This window comes from Durio zibethinus, chromosome 5, assembly GCF_047325235.1.
Source record: "Durio zibethinus cultivar Kanyao isolate XHJ-2024 chromosome 5, ASM4732523v1, whole genome shotgun sequence".
NCBI classification, from domain to species: Eukaryota; Viridiplantae; Streptophyta; class Magnoliopsida; order Malvales; family Malvaceae; genus Durio; species Durio zibethinus.
In genome coordinates, this window is record NC_143166.1 from 3,389,141 (window position 1) to 3,407,988 (window position 18,848).

The 18,848-nt window shown below is 30.6% G+C and overlaps 3 protein-coding genes across 6 annotated transcripts; all 3 read left to right on the plus strand.

The window, feature by feature from the left end:
- The first annotated feature begins 487 nt into the window (after positions 1–487).
- LOC111281935 (ubiquitin-conjugating enzyme E2 variant 1A-like) lies at positions 488–5,198 on the plus strand. The gene is made up of 5 exons (XM_022869750.2): positions 488–739; positions 3,222–3,361; positions 4,215–4,340; positions 4,407–4,533; positions 4,799–5,198. Exons 1-5 carry the CDS (start codon positions 712–714, stop codon positions 4,855–4,857), a joined length of 480 nt encoding a protein of 159 aa, XP_022725485.2. The 5' UTR covers positions 488–711; the 3' UTR covers positions 4,858–5,198.
- A 1,879-nt stretch (positions 5,199–7,077) lies between these two features.
- On the plus strand, positions 7,078–10,422 carry LOC111282606 (putative peroxygenase 4). Of its 3 annotated transcripts, none has more exons than XM_022870759.2 (7): positions 7,078–7,277; positions 7,407–7,526; positions 7,635–7,720; positions 8,677–8,771; positions 8,866–8,991; positions 9,097–9,243; positions 10,141–10,422. In XM_022870759.2, exons 1-7 carry the CDS (start codon positions 7,241–7,243, stop codon positions 10,244–10,246), a joined length of 717 nt encoding a protein of 238 aa, XP_022726494.2. In that variant the 5' UTR covers positions 7,078–7,240; the 3' UTR covers positions 10,247–10,422. The 3 variants fall into 3 exon arrangements, with proteins under 3 accessions (XP_022726494.2, XP_022726496.2, XP_089617590.1); XM_022870761.2 differs by lacking the exon at positions 10,141–10,422 and adding an exon at positions 9,638–9,866 and having other exon boundaries at positions 7,082–7,277; XM_089761464.1 differs by lacking the exon at positions 10,141–10,422 and having other exon boundaries at positions 7,084–7,277; positions 9,097–9,376.
- A 4,153-nt stretch (positions 10,423–14,575) lies between these two features.
- On the plus strand, positions 14,576–17,469 carry PDLP6 (plasmodesmata-located protein 6). 2 transcript variants are annotated; one of them, XM_022870006.2, is made up of 3 exons: positions 14,576–15,479; positions 16,712–16,834; positions 16,968–17,469. In XM_022870006.2, exons 1-3 carry the CDS (start codon positions 14,747–14,749, stop codon positions 16,976–16,978), a joined length of 867 nt encoding a protein of 288 aa, XP_022725741.1. In that variant the 5' UTR covers positions 14,576–14,746; the 3' UTR covers positions 16,979–17,469. The 2 variants fall into 2 exon arrangements, with proteins under 2 accessions (XP_022725741.1, XP_022725740.1); XM_022870005.2 differs by having other exon boundaries at positions 14,577–15,479; positions 16,712–16,828.
- The last annotated feature ends 1,379 nt before the right edge of the window (positions 17,470–18,848 follow it).

An 18,848-nucleotide genomic window follows, 5' to 3' on the forward strand; every position in this document is an offset into this window, starting at 1 on the left:
GATAATTGCATTTTCTCTTTGAAAAAAAAATTTCTTCTACCCACATTATACGGATTTTAATTCAAAGTATTTCTTTTACTTCATATGTAATCTACCTCTCTAACCTTAAAAAATAAATAAATAAAAGTTATACATCTAAAAGTAGTGAATTATTGATTATTAACTTAATGTACATGTAAAAGTAATAAATTATAGATAATTAGTTTAATTAGTAAGGTCATTTGTCTATATGTAAATGATTTTAGATTAAATTTCATAAATAAACTTTCTTGATTTTGCATAATGGAAGCAACAATTCTTAACATTTAATCTTTAACTTATAATAAGATTTTGTTTTAGAAAAAAAATTCAATCAAAAAGAAAAAGAATGATAATATGAAGATGTAAAGAAAGAAGAACAGAGTATGAGCAGGCAATCATTTTCCTTTTTCTTTTTTTATTTTTTTGTAAATTTTGTTTTATTGCCCTCTCTTACCATACATTGTGGCTGGGTACATGGCGGTAGTGGACCATGGAGTGTTGTGACTTATGAACAGTAGTGGTTGGTTTTGGACACCAAAACCGAACTCCCTCGAGCAATTCGTCTTTCTCTCTCTGCAACATCCTTTTCCTCCTTTCTTTTTCTCTCAATTTTTTGTTGGGTTTTCTCTTTTGAATCAGAGAAATCCCTAACTTTTTTTTTTGTTTGATTTGAAACGATCAAAAGGAGAAATGGGTTCAGAAGGATCAAGGGTTGTTAGTAAGTTTTTATTTTCAAAGCCCTAGATTTCCCTCATTTGTTTCCCAAATTCCCCAACGTTTTTTATCAGTGAAAGTTTGTTATCATTCCTTTGTTGATGGAGCTTTGAAGGGTATATTCATATCCTTGGATTTGGTAGAAAATAAGGTCTTAGCTTTGATATTTTGTCTTCTTTTGTTTAGTTTAAAGTTACTGTTTCCAAATGCTTGAGAATGGAATCTTTTGTGCTTGGATTGATATTCAAGGTGAAAATTTTAGTGTCTTTGGTTTTTTCAAGTTTTTTTCATTTTTGTTAGGTCTTGACTTGTAACTGAAACCTTGCTTGAATGTGGATTGAAATAGTTTTGTGGATTGAAATAGTTTTCTTTTTCTTTGTTGGTTCATTTTTCTTTTTGACTTTCTATTCTGAAGTACTCTTCTGAGTTTAATTTATTTATACTTCTAGCTGTAACAGAGCCATTCTAATATGTTATAACTGATTAGATATGGCAATATTTGCTGAGTGTACCTTGTTTCAAATAAGGAATATTGACGTTGATTGAGTGTATTCTGAAGAAGAAGCAATAACCTTTAAACAAGTATCATCACTTTTTTTCTATGCCTAGCGCCTAGCGCTTGTAGCATATTACAGCTATATATACTGCATGAAATTTTGCTAAAATGGCCATTTTGACTATGATTAATGGACTGTGCTAGCTCTGAAGCTACTTTTTTTCTTTGACTCATTTCATACATCAAGACTGTTGATCTTCTTCTCAAGGGATTTGTTGAGATTAACTTTCAATACTCTTGATATGGTATGCATGTGCAACTGTTAATGAGGTGCTGGTCCTCTTAACCAAGTATTAGCTTTCATTCAAAACAGAGGTATGGGGTTTAGCTTGCAATGGAATGGCAATGATTTTGTTTTAAGTAAATGAAGATTATGACCTGCAGTTCTCCATAATATCCTCGGTTGGCTCTAAGAAATTGTTGGCTGTGTAGAACCGGTCACATAAATGTACAATTGTGACTTCTTTCCTTGAGATGCTTCAAGAACTCATCTTGGTGAGCATGTGATGGATAATTAAGAGAAAAAAAAAGAAGAAGAGATAAGCTGATTTCTTTGAATCAACTTTTGCTGTTACAGAATTCCTAATCTCTGGTTTGTGTTGATGAAGGATGGCTGTATGTTTCATGTATAGTTTTTATCTGTTTTCTAATTGGTAGATGAAATCCTGGTCAAGTATACAATGAATGAACAAAAGAAAGAAGTACAAATCAGGATTGCCATCAAACAAGCAAAGCACTGTGCATGGTCAGGTATACAGCGTAAGAAAAAAATGAGTGCTTATGATAATCCTAATAAAAAATTCCAAGCTCTTTGCATGAGGCTTCAACTACAGTTAACAGTGAGTTTTGTACAAGAGAAGTTATAACAATGAGATTGGATGATGCTGTCATGTTAGTATTAGGATAGATGACTTATTTTTTGTGATCTGGGACTCCTATAGATTTCTTGGTGGACTCCTTAGCTTTTGAGGTGTGAACTGTGAATACCCAAGATTTACATGCAAGCATGTATGCTGAGTCAAAAAGAAGGAAAGTGGAAAAGTCAATATGTTGTTCTCCACGTGAGAAGAACTTAACAGCTTCAGTAGATGATTTGATTTTTCCTCATTTGGTGAGAATGTTGCTTGATGAAGGTGCCTGTTGGAAGATGTTGAATCTAACATTAGAGACGCTGAAACTTAGTAAATATAATCAGACTTGAGAAACTAAGTCTATTGTCAGTTAAATCAAGGAAACTTCCTTGACCACTTTTTCGGGCCATAAAAGTTTCCTTCTATGGTTCTAAAATCATGCCTTTCTTTTCTCCTCAACCATCTCATGTCATACGTTTGGCCATTGAGGATCATCACTCTTGGCTATTGAGAAGTGAACTTTTCTTGGTATCAATGCCATCCAGACACTTCAAATTATGTAGTGGCATTTGATCTTGGAGGGCTTTGGTTGCAATCTCTATTGTGAAACCAACTTGAGAGTTGGGTAGATTATTCCTCCGACTGCAGGCTCACAGTAGAAAAGCTTGTCATTGATTGAGCGGCAACAGTGGCACATATGTCTCTAAATAATGCAGCCAAACTTACACTATTTATGAGGGGAAAGTAGTAGTTTTGTCTCTATGTTTGTTTTTTTGTGCTCATTCATGTATAGGATTAAACCTTGTTAATGATGAACTTATGAGTGGAACTTGTGGCATATGCTATTATATGCTATAGGATCACTTCAGTTGTTTCTGGGTTCTTTGTCTATTGTTTTCCATTATTTAACATAACGTGCAAGCATTTCTTTTTACTCTTAGGTTTTAACTTTTGCTCTTGATGAAACTTGTTTTTTATATTTTTGGAAACTGCATTTAATAAAGATGGACTTAAGGAAAACGTCAAGAGTGACTTTATTACAATCCTGACCTAGGGACTAAAATTTTTGGTCTTTGCAGTGCCCAGGAATTTCAGATTGCTAGAAGAGCTTGAGAGAGGTGAAAAGGGAATTGGGGATGGAACTGTTAGCTATGGAATGGATGATGCTGATGATATATACATGCAGTCATGGACTGGCACTATTATTGGCCCCCCTAATGTGAGTCTCTCTCTCTCTCTGTTGTGGTCTTTTTGGGTAGTTGGTGCACATGTCTCTGAATTGGTGTGGATAAGTACAATAATGTGTCTAAGCCCAACTTCAGAGTTGACATGTACATTACGGTGGCAAATTTAGCTTGAAACATCAGAGAAGAGGGTAGTGCTTTTCGCATTTAAGATTTTTTATTGAAAAAAGCAAGAAATTTCTCTATACTTCTCCATAAAAGTTGCTTAATGAGTTTCTAGTCTACCATCCGAACTTGATTATTGGTCCCTATTTTATCACATAATTTGCCTACTTGAATTTATTCCAAGCATTGTGTCTGAAAAATTAAGGTATTACCTGTAAAACTATTGAGCCTCCTTAGAACTGTCACCTAGAAGTATTTCATACAAGCTCTATGATCATAATCCTTCTTGCAACTCATTTTAGCTACAGCTTTGAACATTTGTTATAGAGTTCAATTTTTCTCTCAGCTTATGACAAAGTAATACACTGTCTCTATGTAAAAATATTAGAGCTTTTAACTAAAATTAAAAAGCTCTTCCCCCCATTATTGATTTTTAAAATTTCTTACATTGTCCTTGTTAATTCTCCACCAATTACTATGTTAGGGAAGCAGATGGTGCATATAGATATGTTTTCGTTCATAAATGGAATGTGCAAAAATGTTATCAACATCACTACACATTTATCCGAAAAAAAAAAGAAAATGTCATTATTGTTATCCCTTATGAAACCTGAATGCATGATTATGATAATTGATGAGTAATTAATAATAATTCCTCTTAAAACTAATCATTTCATAGAATGAAAATGAGTTGATATCTTGCTTACTGTTGTTGCATGCCAGACTGTTCACGAAGGACGCATCTACCAATTGAAACTGTTCTGTGGCAAGGATTATCCAGATAATCCACCAAGTGTGAGGTTTCAAACCCGGATAAACATGATCTGTGTCAATCAAGAAACTGGAGTGGTAGGTGATGTTGTTCATGGGACCTTTTATGCTATGATATGATCCTTATAGCTGCTAAATTGCCAGGTTGAACCTAGCCTTTTCCCCATGCTTGTTAATTGGCAAAGGGAGTATACAATGGAAGATATATTAACTCAGCTGAAGAAGGAAATGATGTCTCCACAAAACAGGAAGCTTGCTCAGCCTCCTGAAGGTGTGTCGGTCTTACTTCTGATTTTCTTGCCGTATCCATAGCCTTTTTGTGTTTGTGTCAGTTCCGTAAGCTTGTCTTTTTTTCTAAAATGAGCTTAGTTCTTTAGAATAGTCAAATTCTAATGGAGAAGAATATTGATTGTTGCATGGAATGATAGATCATGGCTATTCGCAATATAGATATAGATTTTCACTCGTTAGTGCATATTTGTTCCCTCTTTGATGCATGTCATATAAAAGTTTAAACTGTTATGATGTTCTCCTAGGCAACGACGATGCAAGGCTTGATCAGAAGGGTTTAGTGCTGAAGTGTTGCATCCTTTGAACTTCATCGGAGTTGTATGAATATAAATGTATATAAAATATATGCACTAGATGATTCCAGCAACCGGCACGGCACCATCAATATATATATATATATATATATATGCTTGTGTATGAGAAAGATGTCCTGAGTTCCACCAAAAATGGTGGTTAAATAAATCGAACTTCCTGATGAATTCGATGACACTCAAAATTTATGAGTTGTGCTGATATCAAATCTTAGTGAGTGTGCCTTTTTTTTTCCTCTTATTGTTTTCATTTGATGTAAGTTAGATAGGAGGACAAAATGAGGTTGGAACTTGGAACCTCGACCAGTTTGAGAAAATTGTTATATTCATTCCATGTGCTTTCTCTCAAAATTCTGGGCTAACTATAATAAATATATTGATTTACATAAAAAAAATAAAAAATTGTATAAAATAATTATTTTATGTCTCATTTTCATTCTAATCATGTTATATAATTATATTATTAAAAAAATTAATTATTTATTATATATCACATGTGATATTTAAATGATTAAGATTTATTTTATTAAATTTATATGCTAATGTGTAATAAATAATTAAAATTTTTTAGTAGTATATTTATGTAAAGTAATTTTAATAAAAAAATATAGTAATGTAATCATTGCATATAATACAAAAGTAAATGTGAAAATGGAGTAATTATTTCATACAAGAAAAAAAGGTAAATGTAAATGCAGTTACCCGAATGGACGCCGTGGAAAAATTGGAGCGTGTAGAGGGCGTGAGTAAAAGTTCATCGTTTTGCGTAAATGTGACGCCAGAGGGCAACGATGCGTGTGGCTTCTCCAGGGGAAGTGCTTGCTTTGTTGCTGTAAAGCAAAAGGCAATAACGAAAGACCACATTTTTCTATCCTTCTTGTGTTTAAATCTGGGCACCTTCCTTAGTTATCGTTTTATCTTTTGCCAACAGAAAAATCTCTGTCGTTTTATCCTATTGGTTCTCTTTCTTTTTCATGTTATCCATTACAAGTACAAGAAGAGGAAACAAAGTCATGAGCTTTCAAAACAAATTATTTATTGTTTTCCAAGAAATTCATAATTGGACTTTAATATTTAGATTTTAAATTCCATTTTCAAAGTCACCTTTTATTTTGTACTCACTGATGGAATTTGGAAATAGACACTGCAATATATCAATTTTAGATGATGGGATGGAAGTATATATTTGGTAAAACTTGCTTATATAGTTTTCATCAAAAACACATGCACTTGTTGTAATTGTTTGGAAATTAATAATTTAAAAATGACACATTCTCATGTTTGTATTTATGATTGTTTTGATTATTAAAATTAAAAATTTGATATTCTATTATTAGATCACATGATTATTGATAAAAATATTATTTTAATGATTAAAATTTAATAATATCAGATTAAATATTAAGATAAGAGAGATACGAGATTTATTAAAATGAAAAATAATTATTTATTATTGTACATACAATTCAAGATCACGTAAAAGAAAATGCATTTTAAATGATATAACTAACCATGGCATTTCTAATTTATGTCTAATTATGATTCATTCTAAATATACATTGCATCAAATATACAATTTTTTTTCTCTTTTTCCCAAATTCTAAAGAATTAATTGGCAAATTAAGTAAAGCAAATAATAAACATTTTTTTTTTTTGAGATTTTTCGGTGTCTGATAATTATTTTAAGATTTGATTATTTCAACATCAAAACGAGTCAGAATTTATAAAAAAATAAATTCTCTCAATATTTATTTTTTTTATTTATAAAATTTGAAATCGAAACTTTAAATAAAGGAATCGAACTCCTTGATATTTAGACCAAAAGAACTTTTGTTTGCCGTTGTTGACGTATCATTTTCAAAGCGAATGAGGTTCTTTTACACTCAATAGTCACTCTTGATGTGTCGTTTCTTTCATTATAACTGTCAGATTAAAGTTTCTTTTACTCAATTCTCTAATTTTCTTTAGCAATAATATTCAATCCCCGTGTCTTTCTTGCAGTAATCTCATCTTATTAATAAAAAATAAAAAAAACGCATAGCAAAGCTAATAATTCTGTGAATTCAAAAGTTAGTTTAGTATTCAATATTTAAAGTTGAAATGATGAAATGACTCTCCTTATATATAAAAAAATATAGTAAAAAAAATTTAATTTTTTTAAATTATGACTCTCCTTATATATAAAAAAAAAACTAACAATTTTAAGGTTAATTTGAGTTTCTATTCCTTCTTTGTCAAGTCTGTTATCAGTACCCATCTTTTCTCTGCCAAATTTCTCAGTTTCATAACCCCACCCACCCCACCCCTCCACACACGACCACCAATCTCCTTCTTTGCACTTACTGTTGATTTGATCCGAGGCTTTTTTACTTACACATGGCTTCTTCTTTGCCATCGAAAGATTTTCAAGAGGGTATGTTTATATGCTTATATATTTAATTGTATGCAACTTTCTGTTCTTGAATCTGTATGAACAAATTTATATCCTTAATTTTGAAGAGTTTTTGTTAGTAATTAATTGTAAGAAAATGTGTATATGCAGGAGTTGATGATGATGATGCAGTGAGATATATGCCTACTGACCAAAACGTTCTGAAAAAACATGTTGCATTCTTTGACAGGAACCATGATGGCCTCGTTTATCCATGGGAGACTTTTAAAGGTTCCTTCTTTCCTTTTTTTTTTTTTTTTTTCTTAAAAAGACCATTGAATTCATTTTTTTTCTATTTTAAAGGTTAATTTGTTCTGGTTTTGGGGGGTTGATTAGCAGGTTTTAGAGCAATTGGGGCTGGTTATTTCTTGTCAATGGCAGGTGCCATCTTCATCAACGTTGCTCTTAGTGGCAAAACTCGCCCTGTAAACTCCTTGCACTTTTTTTTTTCTTTCTGTCATTTATTCTGTTTCCATTTTCTACATTTGTTTTCCTGATCCCTGTTTTTCTGTTTTTTTTTTTTTGGTTTGTTTCAAATTAATTTTGATTTCATGTCCTGTCTTTGGTGAAAATATCTTGTGATTTCTACTAATAAAACTCGGGATTTCAGGTCTGAAAGAAGGGCTATTAATAAGCAATATTTTGAAGAACCTTATTCTCTCTATATTAAAGGATAAATACTCAAGATTGCATGAATCTTTACAACTGATTATGAATATCCTGTTTAGTCTATTGATTTTTTATTTGAAAAAGAAGATTTAAATTTAGTTTTTCGGAAGAAAAAATTCACGTAATTTTTATGTTAAATCAAATCATCGAATGAAGTTATGAATTTGTGAAATCTTCATTGTTTGTATATATAAAAAAAGAAAATATTCAATTCATTATTGTACAATTTAAACTTGATATATTTTAAGAATTTGATTTTAATATATTATTAATGTAATTTTTTAATTTCACAAATTGAATTAAAAGATTAATACATATTTTTTTAGTTAATATTTTTTATATTTTATAATTAAAATAATTTATAATACGAGTGTATCTCGCCCTTTATTTATTTATTCATTTGTTTTCCCTTTGAACCTTACGTCTTCTAGTCGTCCATGAGTCAAAACGTTAAGTTTTCTGGTTGGTCATTTGGACTATACATATAGAGTTTCCATAACTTGAAGAATAGGTACCTGGGATTTGTCAAATATGCAATGATTAAGAGGAAAAACAATTACATAGTACTTTGTGAAGTGAGAAGCACCATGAACTCTCTTTGTTTTTTTTTTTTCTTTTGCATTTATAGAACTATATATACAGAGATCAGTAATTGATAATCTATGGTCAGTTGGTTTAGGTGTATGATCATATTTTCCACTATCTGGTGCAGGGAAAATTTCCGTCTCTTCTCTTCCCCATTGAGGTAAAAAACATCCACTTGGCAAAGCATGGGAGTGACTCTGGTGTATATGACAGTGAAGGAAGGTAAATGAAAAAAAAAAAAATCTCATTTTGGTTGGTATTCTCATGTGAATTATTTTATGATCTGATCATATCTAATTTTAGAATTATATGATAGATTTGTACGCTTGAAGTTTGAAGAAATCTTCATCAAATTCGCCCGTACACATGCCAGTGCCTTGACATCTGATGAACTGATGGCAATGCTCAAGGCTAACAGGGAACCACAGGATTACAAAGGATGGTACGTAATTAATTACTTCTTAAATTGCTTTGTCCAATTATAAATAACAATAATCTACAAATTAAAGAAAAAAATACTGAAAAATTTTGGGAAAAAACATCGCAGGATCATTAGCTGGACAGAATGGAAGACTTTATACTGTCTCTGCAAGGACAACAATGGATTATTGAGGAAAGAAACAATTAGGGCTGTTTATGATGGAAGCCTGTTTGAACATATGGAGAGGGAACGAGCAGCTACCATAAAGAAATCGTAATGAGCTAGCCTTTATTATATTGATCAATTTGCAATGGCTTGAATTAATCTATAATTTATCTCCTTTTGAATTCATTGATTTATTTATTTATTTTGAAGAATCTAAATAAGTATTAATGGTTTGAAGCAATCCTTATAGTATTATTTAAAAAAATCTAGTGATTGTAATATTGTTTTTTAAAAATTTTAATTATTATAATATTATTTTTTTAAAAATTTAATCGTTGAACATTATTAACGATTGAACTGAAATTTTTATAAAATATTATTATAAAGATTAAATTTTTTATAAATAATATTAAAGGGATGAAACTTTTAAGAATTAAAAATTACAAAGACTTATAATACATTTTAATCTTATTTCTTTTATTATTTTTTTTATCTTATGCAGTTGGTTGTAAAAAATGCTTTTTGTATACTCTCTATGGTCTCCTCGACCTCAAGCGGGTTGCGAAGATTTTGAATTGGGGATTTCTAATTTAATTATTATTTGTGTTTTTTGTTTAGAATTTATAATAGTAGAAAGAAAAAAAGATGTATGTTCTTATTAAAAAAAAAAAGACATTCATATAAATTTCATGTTGAACTTTATTTGGGATCAATGTCCAAAGTTCTATAGCATAAATTTGTGTATTTAATAATGATTTTAGTAATGCTATGGCATAATTAAAAAATTTTTTTAGAGTTATGTCTCGGATTTAATCTCAATATGTGATGAGAGAAGGACAAAATTTCCAGGGCAGGACGTATATCAGAGACTGATATTCCAGTCATAATAGAAATTTTATCATCCTATTTCTTGGAATCTACAACTCAACTCCAACCCCATGATAATAATTGGATTCAAGAGAGATCAATGATTGGCAACGATGGCACACTTGCTTTATTTTGCAGGCTCCAAAGTCGAGACAGACATTGCATGATCCAATTCCAACCCAAAATCAAGCTATACCAAGACATGAGCCTTTTGCCGTGGAGCTCCTCTTTAAACCTTGTCTAATGTAGCAGCAAAATGGCAACAGTTTGGTCGGAGGTTTAAGTTAAACCCATAAATAGACCTGAAAGTGCTGTGGGCACATGAAAGCAAAGACAAAAACCTCCATCACTTTGATAAATATATATGCAAATAATAGGAAATTGTTTTAATTATTGAATGTGACCTTCCCTTTTTCCCTCTTATCTTCATCTCTTGGTCGTTTCTCCCTTCATTGTTTTTCTTTGATGGAACAAGCCGTTCTTGCTCTTCCACTCCCCTAGAGAGATTGGCAAATTAGGCAAAGATACAGGGAGGTTCATGTCTACTCGTTTTGTGGGTTCATTCACTAACTTGAGAGTTGGGTAGAAGCTAAAATTAATCTGTGTTTCATTATTGATAACTTCTCTCACTTAATCACTTTCTTCTACTATGGTATTTTTTTTAACGAGATTACACATTACAACTATAATTAACCAAACAATCAAGTTAAATTCACATATAATGAGATTTGAAACGAATAAAAAAATTTCTTTCATTGTTGTTGAGATAAAACCTCCTTTGGAAAAACATAGATTTTTTATGGCAAAGACTTAAAAAAGACTAGTATTTTGAAGCTGCTAAATGCTTTTTTTTTTTTTTTTAAGGAATTCCACAGTCAAACAAACATGAGAAAAGGAAGCTTATTGGTATGTAACCAAAAAAAAAAAAAAATGATATATGATCATTTTCATGAACATAATTAATATTTGATAAAACTACAGAAGTCTACATTGAATTCAAGTAACTCCAGAGCAAGAAATTTGAGAAAACCGAAGAATTATTGGGAAAGAAATTTCCTTTTTCTTTTAAAAAAAAATAGTAGTATTATAATGACAATTAAAAAATGTCGGGCATACATATGGTAGAATTGTCCGTGGCAAAAATGAATATTTTATTAAAGAGGGAAGGAAACTTCTGATTACAAATTTGTACTAATAAAATATTTTGTGCATGGATTGAATACAAATAAAAATATTGTATCTGTTTTTTTTTTTTTTTTTAATTACAAGAGAATAATGGAGGATAGCAAAAGAAGTAACTTGGATTTGAACAAAGATTACATACATATATTTTTAGTTTGATTTTGAGACTCAAATTTATTTAACTTTGATCTAATTTTTTTCAAACATTTTATTTAATTAAAATTTCAAAAATTACATACGTATATATAATATAAATGAAAATTTACCTTATACAAAAATTGTAAAAAGTATTTTATTATTAAAATTTATCAACAATAATTTGAAAAAAAAAAAAAGGTTAAACTTAGTATGAGTCGAACTTAAACACTAATTATTATGAGATGAAGGAAGTTTATTATATATACTGTTAAAAATAAAGTTACTTTTTTTACATATGAAAAGTTACGATCTAAGATTAAGAAAAGAGATAGTATTTGTTGATATTTGAATATCAAATTTATTGAATGTCATCTGATAACAATATAAATTAATTGAATTTAATTCCAGATTTAAAAGTATTTTATTAAAAATAAGTTCCACTGGAACCTAAGGCTTTAACTTAGATAATTGTAATTCACCTACCTATTTAGAGTGTTGGATTGCTTGCAGGGTTGGAATTTGAGTCCATTGCGTCCTTCCCCCAACCCCAGTATCAAAAAAAAAAAAAAAGTTCCTCCAAGAACAAAAGCAAGAAAGGATGTTGTTATATGCATTAAGCTATGCAATTGTGAAAATTAAAATTGATTTCATCAATTATTTTTGACCCTATTCTATAAGGCAAAAGCCCTATATCTCTATATATAAATAAATGTTGTACTATCAAATTCTGTGTCACAAAAGAATTAGGATGATTTTCCACGCACAGTCATGAACATGGAAGCATTATTGTACCAAAGATAGGGTTCCAATCCTCAACATCATCAAAGGAAAAGGACCTTTCATCAGTCTGCCCGAAACTTCTACTTGTACAACATCCATATACAAAAAAGAGTGTAACAAAGTTGGTTTAAATCTCCTTTCTTTCAAAATTAAAAAAAAAAAAAAAATGCTCAATGCATAACCCATCTATTTAATAAATTCAAATGAAAAAAAAAAGTTTTTATCATATACAAGATAAGTTTTTTATATCATGTTTGATGCATAAAATGATAATTATCATTTACCATGTTTGATTGATATTTAAAAAAAAGGGATAAAATCGTAAGAAAAATTAATCATTGTCTTGATATAAGATGATTCAATTTTTTCAAAGTGGTGAGAATTATTTTTAATATGTGAAATTGAATTTAAGTGTCTTATTATACTTTTAAAAATTACATCAATAATTTAAATTATATAAACTTAAGAAAAGATAATTTTGATTAATAAATAAAATTATCTTATCATAATCCTAACATACATATTAAACACAAGATATGACGATATTATTTAATTTAATTTTATTCATAATATCATTTTACTTTATTTTATTATAATCTTATTTTCCAAACACAATCTCCAAAAATGTAAAAGACATAAATCCAAGAGTTTATACTTGAAACACTATTATTACATATTAGCGAATTACGCAATAACACTTTATAAAAAAATTAATTTTAAAATTTTAAAATCTTAAAAATTAAATAAATTTAATCCCAAAAATAGATTTAAAATTAACTTTATATAAAATGTCATTATGTGATTCTTTGATCACGTAAAACATTTTATACACTAAAATTGCATAAAATATAAATCTTAAATTGAAATGACATATCTTTAAAGTTAAGGTTTGGAAATCAAGAGTCACTCCCTTTTTGTGGTGAACAATTATTTTAAATTTTCATTACACTTAGGTTAATAAAGTTAGGTGAATTAGAAATAAAAATTCACTTCTTGGTAAGATTTGTTCATAAAAGATTTTGGACTTAAATCCAATGTTTTTCCTGTATTACCCACTTTATTAATTTACAGTTGTAATCAGTAAATCCCATGCTACTTTTGCTTTGTGCCTTTTTCTACCACAAAATGGCTGGCTATATACAAAACCCACCTAAATTTAGGATGGTCACAGTGTCTATAAATTTCACATCTTACTTTAGCAAAAGAAAAAAATCAACCAAATTAAATTTGATTATCATATTCTAACAATGTTTTTCTAAAATTAAAGTAATTAATCTGCATTAATAATAACAAGGGTTGGACTGATAAGGTTTGCAAACATCAATAATTAGGAATATATCAATTTAACCAATTGATACATAATCACAAATGAAGTTTATTTTGATAGATCAATTACAATATAGGAGGCATAGTTTAGTGTGTGTTTGGCTCAACTTACAGCAGAGCTTATCTATTATAAAAGTAGAAGCCATGTGTTTTGCTCTAAAAATTTTAAAAATTTTAGCTTATGCAGGAAATAAATTTGAGATTTTAGATGAAATTATAAATTAAAATTTTTTCAAGAAGTGCTAATTTTAATAACAAATATTTAATGAAAAATTTTACATTCTCACTTTACTCTTCAATAATTTATAAAGTTATAAGGAGAATTAAATTATTTCATATTATTTTTTTTCTCTATTTTTATTGAATTCATTTATTTTTATTATAATTAATAAAAATATTTATTTATTTATTTTAATAAAATTTGACTTTTATTTTTTATTTATTAAAAACATATAAAAATATTTATAAATAGTTTTTTCAACATTCTACAATACTTATATTTTAAGTTTTCCAAATACTATTTTAAATTTTATTTACAGTACTTTTGCAGCAGCTCTACTCCAACATTTCTTATAAAAGCTTAAACATGGCCAAACAGTCCCTTAATCCCAGAGTCCAGAACCATCTTTGATGTAATATGGGTCAACCCTCACCGGTGCCTCATGGACATCCGACTTTAAGCTCACCAACACTGAGCCAATTACTTCATTTGTCAATAGCCAATCGTCCACGATTCCTAATCCAACAATAAGTCTTTTTTTTTTCAACAAAATTAAACACACACACAAAAAAGAACTTGTATGCTTTAATTCTTAAAACATTACTAAGAATAGTAATAATTTGTCGCATTTTTAATTTTTAATTATACAAACTTTTAAATCAATAAAACTTTAGTTTAATGATAAAAAAGAGATCTTAAAACATTAAAAATTAAAATTAAAATCTCATTATGTGTGAATTATGAGTGTAATTTAAAAAAATTTATAAAAATTTTTAATTTTACATCAATTTTTTTTATAAATAAAGAAATATGAAAAATTAAAAAAAAAATTGATATCAATCTGCTACATAAAAAAATAAAATAAGTAAAGTTACAAAAAAAGAACAATCATGTATGAAAAACTCATATGAAATATGAAGCTAGTCTCTTCCTTACGTAAATTACCCTCAAAGGAAACCATCCTTTCTCTCACACACACGAAACAGAGTCATCTATCTGTTTTCATATTATGATAGCCTCTTCTTTAAGCCATCTCTCACTCACTCTCCTTTCTATATTCTCTTTCAAACCCTTCTTTTTCTCTCAATATCTTCACCCATGGCTTTAGCTACGAAAGAAACGTCGCTTTTTCTTCTTCTCGTATTATCGATATTCTTCATAACCCGATCGAATTCAGCCACTGATTCCTTCGTTTTCGGTGGGTGTTCGCAGCTGAAATTCATGTCAGGCTCACCTTATGAGTATAACGTCAACTCGATACTCACTTCCCTAGTCAACTCAGCCATGTTTACCTCTTACGACAACTTCACCACGCCAGCAGGCTCCACCTCTCAGGACACTGTCTACGGCCTGTTCCAGTGCCGTGGTGACCTCAACAACGGTGACTGTGGCCGCTGCGTTGCTAAAGCGGTGAGTCAACTCGGCACTCTTTGCCTTGACTCAACAGGTGGCGCTTTGCAACTCGAAGGGTGTTTCGTTAAATATGATAATACAACTTTTCTGGGCGTGGAGGACAAGACCGTGGTGGTTAAAAAATGTGGGCCGATGACTTCGTCTTATTCCGATGCGTTGACTCGGCGTGATGCGGTGCTGGGTTACTTGGCAGCGAGTGATGGGACCTACAAGCCGTTTCGGGTTGCCGGGTCAGGGGATTTACAGGGTGTGGCACAGTGTGTAGGGGATTTGAGTCCTAGCGAGTGCCAAGATTGCATATCAGAGGCAATCGGACAGCTCAAAACCGAGTGTGGGGCAGCCAGGTGGGGTGACATGTACTTGGCCAAGTGCTATGCGCGGTACTCACAAGGTGGCGACCACTCGCACGGCGGAAAGGGTAAGCGGTTTCGCCACCACTTGTATGGCGGTTCTTCATTTGTTTTTTTTTTTTTTTTTTGGTTTGGGTTTAATTTAATGTGAATATTTGCATGAAATTACTAGTACAAGATAAATCTTTGATTATTTTGGTATGTCCAAATTATTCTATATGTTGTAAATTCTAAACTTTTTTTTTTTTTAATGTGAGATTGGAATTGGGTGTTGTCTTATAGTAATTTTTATGTTTCTTTTTGTGTGGTACCAAAATTTAACGTAACTTTATTAATATTGCTTCATTTATTGTGATTAATTAACTTGATGGATCTTTGGTAAATAACATATTCAATGCCAAAATTCTATTATTTTATTTTTTCTATCATTGAATAGGAGATCATGGGTTGAAAATTGTGCTAAATGTGGTTAATATATTCGATTACTATGGTAAAAGTAATGGGAAATGGAAGACCGTTGATTTTGATGAATTATAAATGAATGGTGATTTATATATTGTTTGACTAATTAGGTGTGTGAGAACAGATTTGAAATGTTAAAGTGCCTTAGCCTTGTTGTATGAAGAATGAACAACAAAGTCATCACCTGTAAAAGATCCTTAATAGTAGAATAATTTTGCATGGAATTGAGGCCAATATGGCCCCACTTTTGAATTGAGGTCCCATTTGAAATCAAGAAGAATCCAATGCCCTCAACACCCCCATCTCACCAAAAAAAAAAAAAAAATCAGACATGATTTTCATGTTCTAATTATATATTAGACATTTTCTTTTCTTATATGTTAAATTTTACAATGGGAAACCCTCACTTGACCACATATAATTTCAATCTATCTATCGTGAAGATTTGAACTCGAAAATTTTAAGATGGAATTTCAAGTTCTGAATGTTGGGATATTCTTCAAAGGAGTAATACATAAGGATTGATTTGGATATGGTAAGAATTCTCCAAAGCCATTAAGACTGATTCCAAATTGTTTGATCATCAAAATAATTATGATAGATAGTAAGAATGAAAAGGATTGTGTTTCAGCATGTAATTGGTTTTGATTTTTCTCATCAAACGCAGTCTAAATTTGGAAACAACATTCAATATTTGATGATGAGGTTTAACAGCCAATTTGATGCAATCAGGGCACTCAACTATCATGCACCTCTGATGGAATTAGGAACATGTACACATCATCAAATGATAATGACAGCCATTTCTGATGTTGTTTTCCAATGTTTGTGTATGTAGATACTAACAACGATGATGATGACATTGAGAAGACACTAGCAATTCTAATTGGGCTCATTGCTGGAGTTGCTTTGATCATAGTATTTATATCATTCTTATCAAAAGTGTGTGAGAAAGGTAAAGGTAATTCAATGACTATGCTTTCACTTTTCTCTGTTCTTTTCTGCTTTTCTTTCTCCCTTTTGCTTTGTTGCTTTTACAAAATTTGAAGTTTCTCTTCCTCTCATTTTCTTTTCCCTTGTTTCAATTTTTGCAGGTGGTAAATAAACAAACAATTTCTGGATCTTATGAAAACCTTTGCATCTGGTAATTAAAATGTTTTGCTCCTTGATGGCCCTTCAGCTGCACTTTGGCTTTCTAGACTTTGAGTTTTCTCTCTCCCATCTCTATTTTTATTATGTTTCTTTCATACTCCCTGTAAAGAAGATCTCTAAGGGGTTAATGATGGAAAAAATGTTTATGGAAACCGGTACCTTGAAACAAGTGAAAAGAAACTAGCAATGAGATGAAAAAGCCTAAAGACTAATACTGCCCACATCCACTTGAGCTTTTTTAACCATGGCTACCTTGTTTCTGAATGCATAATCAGTGAACACTTTTGTGCAAGAGTGCTGTTTGTAGTGCTGTAGTTAGTGCATTTGTTGGGTGTTACTAGAGCTTTTGCTTACTTTCCAGTATATATGGTTGGCAAAAGTTTGAATTCATCTATACTTTAGATTAAAATTACATTCATATATACTTGTTTAATTTCTGTCAAACCCATGTTCGATTTGCTTTCATATTTGCAAGACTAATTGGCTCCACCTCCATTTTATGTAATCACCCATATAAATCGGGGCCATGGTTCCCTCTAAAGTTAAGAACAAGTTATTGACTAAACAAGGACAGTCAAAGTTTTTTGCTTTGTTAGATATGTAATGATCCACAATCAAGCAATGATTAAGACAATATTCCCTCTGTTTCAAAGCCAATATAATGATGAATTAGCTTAGAATCTTCTCTCTCATCCATTATCCCACTTGGCTTTGCTTTTTATCACAAGAGTTTTGATCTCTGTTCCATTCTAAAACCCTTTGGCACCATGTTTTTATATTTTTCTCCTTTCATAACCAAGGGCTATAGCAGCTATTAAAAAAAAAAAGATGGAAAGTGCGTTGGAAAGGATCATGCATTGGTGTCACTAATGCAATTCAAAGCCCGTTGTATATTAATTCCTAGACAAAGAGATGGAGGAGAAATTGGATAATGATTAGCTTTAACAAAGAGATCAGACAAAAACAAAAGAAGGAAAGAAAAAGAGAGTTAATCAAAGTGACAAAAAGTGTGACAAATTGGAAAAAAGTTGTTCAATTAAAATATATATTAATGCTTAAGAATCTCTGATGAACATCGTTTTCATCTTTAATCTCTCAATCTTTTGCATTAACAAAAATTGTCACTTTCCACTCGTCAAGTTGCCAAACTTATTCCTTTTCTCCGTTCCCCACAACGTCTTTTCTTTATGGAAAAATAATGTGATGGGTTTTATTTCTGTCCTTCAGCTTCAGAAATTCTTTTCCATTTTTTTCTGAATTTGGTCGGGAAAGCTTTCTTTAACAGAGTTAAGGGGTAGAGTAGATTGACAGACGAAATTAAAGAAAGACATTAGATTATACATTTTTTATTTCAAATATCACTTTTGATTAAAATTTTTTTCTGAATCTGATCCCTTGTGGATGATTTTAAAAGGACATTTCCGATGAAAATTTGTTAATGCAATGTTGTGAATTTAACAAAGGCCTGTTGGCTATTTTATCAGACGTGATTGAAGAATACTTTGTTCTTAATTGTCCCTTTTGCATCGGTTTCTAACTATCTTACAATTCCAAGCATCCACGACTCAACATTGCTTTAATTTTTTTCTTCTTTTGTGTATTGGTGTTAAGTCCTAATGTCACGGGTCGAGACTTAAATTTTGAATTCACATGATTTCGAAACCCGAACATCCATTCATCCGATATCTTAGATCAATCTACCTATCATGATTCACATATACGACTCAACATTGCTTTAATTTTTTTTCTTCTTTTGTGTGTTGGTGTTGAGTCCTAATGTCTCAGGTCAAGACTTAAATTTCGAATTCACACGATTTCGAAAC